General features: G+C 45.3%; 1 protein-coding gene across 1 annotated transcript; it reads left to right on the forward strand.

Moving 5' to 3' along the window:
- The first annotated feature begins 2033 nt into the window (after window positions 1–2033).
- Window positions 2034–5052, forward strand: LOC102296632 (homeobox protein Nkx-2.3). The gene is made up of 2 exons (XM_005939958.3): window positions 2034–3144; window positions 4309–5052. The coding sequence occupies exons 1-2, from the start codon at window positions 2712–2714 to the stop codon at window positions 4953–4955; spliced, it is 1080 nt and encodes a 359-aa protein (XP_005940020.1). The 5' UTR covers window positions 2034–2711; the 3' UTR covers window positions 4956–5052.
- Window positions 5053–6517: the final 1465 nt, after the last annotated feature.

Here is a 6517-nt window from a genome sequence, read left to right on the forward strand (position 1 = left end):
TTAGAGTTTAGAAAAAAGCTTTTCTAATAAATTTGCTCTTGATTGCAACACTTATCGGAAATATCGGAGTGGTTGTGTTGGCATGTGCAACTTCTTTTCATATAGTTTACCAAATTTAAGTCCCATTTCACATATAAAGCAAGTTAATACATAAACAAAAATTACTGTATGTCTACAGGAGTGAACCATTCATTTTCCCCAAGAGGGCCACACTAGAGGTAAGGTCAAAAATAAAAGTGAGTTCAACCCTCTGCAGCAGTCCCAGTCACTCATGTGGCCCTTTGGGAAAATTAATTGCCCACTTTTTGTGTACATGGATGATCAGAAGTGTCCACACAACACAAACACACAGACATGTGAGCCCGAAATTATTTTTTTTATTTTTTTTTATTTTTGTGTTTAGTCATCAATTTGTGATGTCTGAGTTTAGGCTTTGTCCTTATGATGTATCCTAATAGTCCAGTAAAAGGACATATATTATTTTCTTTGTTTCACCAAATTAATTTTATTTCCCAGACTGTAAGAACCAACAGTGAAAGCTCCACTTCACCAGGATACAGTGTTCAACTGTGTGATTACATTTTGGACCGACAGATTGTCCCAGGCGTACTCCAAACTTCCACGTTACTGATTCCAAAGAAGAATAAGCTTTCCCATTAGAATGAACTACAAACAACCTTTTTCTGTGGTATTCACTGTGAATGTGTGTGTATGAAACAACACATGCAGCTGAAAACTGTCTTAAAAAGTTACTTGAATAAAATGAGTCACGTAGATATTTTGAATCCGCGCCTTTGAAACTATAATTTTTGATGCTGCACGTTGGCAGGTTCAATAAAGAAGCACTGCCACTGATTCAGTAATTCTAATATCGCAGCTGTTTGTGAAGAGTCCAGCTACCAGGCGCCGTCCACCTGCCATGTGTCCAGAGAGGAAAAACTCGCAGGAGGACCAGAGGGAGATGGGTGAATGAGGCGAGGGGTCCCACTGCAAAACGGAAAGGGGAGCTGATAGGAGCAGATTAGGCCGGGCTAAAAACGTCAGTCAGTTTTCTTGGAGGAATTTTAATTGCCCCGGGGGGGGCTGCTTATCGGCCCAGAGCGGTTATTAATACAACAGCAGCGATAAAGAGGACAGAGGGACACCGAGCAGAGCTGCTGGAAGACGAGGCTGCAGAGGCGCAGAGAGACCGGGCATCACAACAGTCTGCTGAGAGTTCTGAGAGTGAACAGAAATGATAGCAGCTCCGTGTTGTGCAGTAAACAGCGGGGATCTGCGCCTCAGTGGAGCTGCAGTGAGTGGCAGGTTTAAAGCGCCATCAGACACTTTTATTGCTCCGCTGTTACATGAAACGGGGAAGTTTTCTGGAGTATTTTACGCACGTCCCTGATGTGCAGTCCAGCTTCTCTAAAAAACAGAGTAAAGGTTTGAAAATCTGGAGCTTTGTGAGACGGAAGCGAGCGGCCTTTACTGAACGCAGTCAATGTCTCAAAGAATAAAAACAGTACGCGTTTGTACATATTGACCATTATGTGTTCCATCGCATATATATTTTATTTCTGGCTGCTGTTTTTGACCACTTTTAAGCCAAAAAAAGAGCCAATTTTAAAGCCACCTTTGTTCCACATTTTGGCTGTGAAAATGCCTCCTGGCGCTAAAAATTGTCGTTTATTATTTTGGGTAATGATTTTCAGAGAAACTTCTACTATTAGTCAACTCAGTTACACTTCATCTACAAGGCAGGAACTCTTAACCTGACCTTGACGTATCACCGCCGACACGAACTGTTAGCCTCTGAAAAGCGCACGGATTGGCACAAAAACCAAGGGCCACACAAAACTACAAGGACCCCGGGGGTATAAATGGTAAATGGCCTGCATTTATATAGCGCTTTACTAGTCCCTAAGGACCCCAAAGCGCTTTACATATCCAGTCATCCACCCATTCACGTACACATTCACACACTGGTGTGATAACCAGTGTAAAATAACAATAATAATTTAAAAATAACTCTGTACATTAGATTCAAATATAATAATAAACGTATAGGGCCAGCTATTTGCAGGGCTGTTTCTGTGCTTCTTGGAGCTAAATGAGTGCGTAAAAAGTGGGGAAACTAATTTAAGTACAATCTAAGGAGCTTGGAAAAACAAAGCGTCTGGACTTCTTTAAGTTTCTTGACTACGTTTCATCTCTCATCCGAGAAGCCTCTTCAGCTGTATAGCGCAATTGGTGGAGAGTCCCAGATTTTAAGTCCTGTTGGGACTGTCCCCAAGATGTACAGAAACATGAAGGAACCGGGCAGTGGACGAGTATTGTCAGTACAATTCTTAGTTCACCACGTTCAAAAAACATAACCAGTCCGTGCAAACGCGTCACCTATGCCCCTCCCTCCTCTCTCTCTAATTCCCAAACGTTTCTCTTCCAGCCTTCACGGACTTTCCATTTCACACACACCCCTCCCCCTGATACCAGAAGAGGCAGAGGTGCTCCTTCCCCTCCCCGGTCCAAACTTCACTCACAAAGCCCGATATTATATCTGTCAGGCAAGACATTTGCATGGACAAACCCGGGACTAATACCCGTGTTTTCGTGCGATTTATGGCGATGAGGGATTTCAGAGGCTTAACGCACCTCCGATTGCCAAACAAGGGGCTTTTACGCTCAATTATTTGCTAGAGAAAAAAGTGGGAAAAGGCGAAGGGGAGTGCATGTTACTCGGAGGGCTTCATTTCCTCGATGCTGCAGAGCAGGAGCTGGATGACATGATGCTGCAGAGCCCGCTCACCTCCACGCCGTTTTCTGTCAAGGATATCCTGAAGCTGGAGCAGCAGCAACAACAACAGCAACAGCAGCAGTCCGGAACCCTGGAGCTCACGCACCGAATCCACACCCAGCAGCACTTGTCCCGCTCTCCTCCCCAGCAGCAGCAGCAGCATTTCCAAACCGCGCCGTCCTGCATGCTCGTCGGAGCCCGGGACAGCCCTTCCTTCTCGGACGGAGAAGACAACCTGGCTTACCTCAGCGCGCTTGCAGTGCGGGAGGAAGAACGGGGGGACACCAGCCTATCTCCGGACATGTACGTGCATCCCGGCTTGCAGGGAGCCAAGTTAGAGGCCGCCGAGCTGGAGGAACAGGAAAGCAGTGAGTACAAACTCGAGCTGCTGTTGTAAAAACTGCACGAAAAGGCAAAAGACGCGCGTAAAAGTATTTTAAAAAATTTCAACAGGCCTTTTAAAAAAACCCAGAAATATTCACAGTATAAAGGACGAAAGAGCAAAGCGGATTAAACCTTTAATATGTCAAATTTTCAGTGCCCGCAGAATGCTTTACATGTTTACCACAAACTCAGTGACCTGTAACCCAACCAAACAGCAAATAGTAAAAATGCCTCTAATGTTAACATCAACTTTCACACAACACTTTCTTTGTAACTGATCTGGTCACAGTTGTATGGCTCATTATCAAATTTAATACCAAGAGACTTTAAACTTAATGTGAGCCACGTGAGAAAACATAACATAGTTTGTGAAATGTTCTAAATAATATACGCGTGACCTTAAAGATGACACCCGGCGGAAAAATCAAAAGATAATACGTGCAAAAAATACTTAATAAAATACGTGGATCATAATTTGGGTTACGCGGCTTTCTGGGGCCTCTTGTCTCTGCCCGGCTCTTCCGTCTGCACACACGCCGGGCGTTATTCCAATAAAGAGCTTCCAAATGGTGGAAGTCAGAAGCCCTGAGACGAATCCAGTAAAGTCTGGAGATGTCAAACACTTTCTAGTGGTTCAGTCGCTTGCCTGTTATTTGGAGTCTGTTATGCTGTCTGGACCATAAACCGACAATTAGTTTAAAGAGGCTTGTAAAAGAAGTGACACCGACAAGTAGCGCTAATAAACACAGGCGGACACGGCGACTTCGGCTCCTCTCTACAGAGTTCACACAATTATTCATCAGACATAAACTGTTGACAGAATTAGCGGGTAGGTGACTTGCATCCTTCTATGTTCAGAAGTGTTAAAAATAAATGAATAAATAAACCAACTATAATTAGTCCATTCCGGCGTTGCGTGTTTTATCTTTGAATTGTGCGCCCTGGCTAAAAGCTTGAGCTGCAGTGGAGTGTTGTCTCTGCGGTGACAGGTTCTCGTGAAGCTGACAGGTACTGACGGGCCTGTGGCTTCAGTTCAATACTTTATTGAGTGAGGATTAAAACAAATACCACAATTGGGAGACATGATTACCGTGTTTTCTTAAAGAGATATTAACTTCATACTTCTGTGAATTTCCCAACCTGCCCAGAAAACTGCGGGCTGGTGTCCCGGGAGGAAGCAGCCGAGGGCGGGCAGGGCGACACGGAGAGGCCGGTGCAGAAGCAGAGGAGCCGGCGGAGACCCAGAGTGCTTTTCTCCCAGGCGCAGGTCTTCGAGCTGGAGAGGCGCTTCAAGCAGCAGCGCTACCTGTCCGCCCCGGAGCGAGAGCACCTGGCGACCACCCTCAAACTCACTTCTAACCAGGTGAAGATCTGGTTTCAGAACCGCCGCTACAAGTGCAAACGGCAGCGGCAAGACAAGTCTCTGGAAGCGACGGGGCAGCATCATCCTCCGCCGCCGAGGCGCGTGGCCGTACCGGTGCTGGTTCGGGATGGGAAGCCGTGTCTGGGAGGAGCGCAGAGCTATGCCGCCGCGGCTACTGCTCCGTACGGATCCAATCCGTACGGCTATAACGGATACCCGGCCTACACGTACAACAGCCCGGCGTATAACACCAACTACAGCTGCACCTACACCAGTATCCCCGCCCTTCCTCCCTCCGGCACCCCCAACGCCTTCATGAACATGAACTTGGGAAACGTGAGCGGCCTCGGCAGCTCCCCACAGGCTCAAACACACCAAGGGACAGCGGTCACATCTTGTCAGGGCTCGCTGCAGGGGATCAGGGCCTGGTAGCCTCACCATAACAGAACCAGTATCTTTTTTTTAAACGGAGTTCTTCAACCCACATTCTTTCCTTTAGAAGTGTGTATTAACCTGGTCAAAATACAGCCAGAATACAGTATTGCTTATAACGGATGCGCGTTTGGATTCACTTTTCCGGATATTTGGAGAATTATAGAGAAAATTAGTTTCCGTAATTTGCTGGTTGTCGAATTTCTGAACAGAACTGGCTTGGGTGATTTTTTTTTCTGTGGTCCAATATTTGTTGGTGCTCTAGTTCGGCACTGAAGCACAGAGGGGAAGTTACGCACAAGTTTGCGCATTTCTCCTTAATTGAACTGAAAAAGACTGTTTTTTAACGATTGTTTTTGTCGTTTATATTTTTAGGTTATGGAGAGACTGAACTGCTTTAAAATGTTTTTTTTGTTCAACAGAGAATTGTTTTAGTCTATTTCACATCTATACAAATAAACCCAAGAGATTAAAGAAAGTGCGTTTTGATTCTGTATCCGCACAGAAGCATAATAATCTTATTGTATGTGCTAAATTTGAGAAAGAACGATTATACCAAAATACATCACAGAGAAGAAAATGAAATCCTATCTTCCCCTAAATTTGCAAAGAAATATTGTTGATTGTATATATTTGCCTCCATACGGTGTAACAGTGAATCAGATGGTGAATATTAGTGAATCTGATTCGTGGTGGCAGATTTTGCTCATAAACACAGGTCCTGGTAGAAGCTAGGACACAGGACCTCTTTGTCCCGGTGCAAGGCGACGTGAAAGGAGGAAGTTATTCTCCATTTGAGGTCCTTAAAAGGACGCGATTAAGCACCTAAAATACCCGAAGAGCGAGCTGCAGCCGGGCTAGGGAGCGAGAATAATGGCTCTTATTGGATTGTCGGACAAAAGGTGTGTGGTAGGCAGAGCTGGGCACTCAGCAAAGACAAAAGCGCACAGGGGCCGTGAGATTGACGTCCTAATATTCCCATTTGAGCGACAGGCAGCGGGTTATTCTGCGCGGAGAAGGGGACATGGAGGAAAAATGTGGTCACTTTTGTTCCCCTTCAGGAGGCTTTTTTTGTTCGCGGAGAAAGGCTCTCCGAGATCCCCAGCCGTGAGGCTTCGGGGGCAGCCGGGCTCGAGGTGATGGCAGCGGGGAGGCGTTTGTGTGAAAGAAGAGGGTATTATTGCTACAAGTTTCACCATTTATCCCGAGGAGGAAAATGGACTGGAGAATTTTAAGGGGGTGAGCCCGGTGAGGCTGCAGTGCAGCCTATTATTTCAGTATGAGGGTGTTATTTCAGCTCATTCTCACAGGTAACAGTCCAAACTCAGAAAGAAAAATCTTCTGAATACATATATTTATGGATCTATTAACACAAGTAATTATACAATATCACAGAAAGAAATCACATTCAATAGATTTCAGAAGACCTTTGCGCATTAGTGAAAGAAAAGTTGACACACGGATATTTTAATATTTTTCGCGCAGGCCAAGAATCCAAGGTTCTTATTTCGAAGGGTACAAAATCAGAATATTTCCCTGGAATGGTCCGTTGTTGATTCAAC

The sequence above is a fragment of the Haplochromis burtoni genome, unplaced genomic scaffold (genome assembly GCF_018398535.1).
Source record: "Haplochromis burtoni strain Fernald_Lab_line unplaced genomic scaffold, NCSU_Asbu1 Contig_269, whole genome shotgun sequence".
In the NCBI taxonomy this organism is placed as follows: Eukaryota; Metazoa; Chordata; class Actinopteri; order Cichliformes; family Cichlidae; genus Haplochromis; species Haplochromis burtoni.

Excerpts from the sequence above, each read along its gene's own strand:
- LOC102296632 (XM_005939958.3), top strand. The coding sequence starts at position 2,712 with ATGTTACTCGGAGGGCTTCATTTCCTCGATGCTGCAGAGCAGGAGCTG. Across the intron at positions 3,145-4,308 it reads GCTGGAGGAACAGGAAAGCA|AAAACTGCGGGCTGGTGTCC; the intron begins GTGAGTACAAAC and ends CAACCTGCCCAG.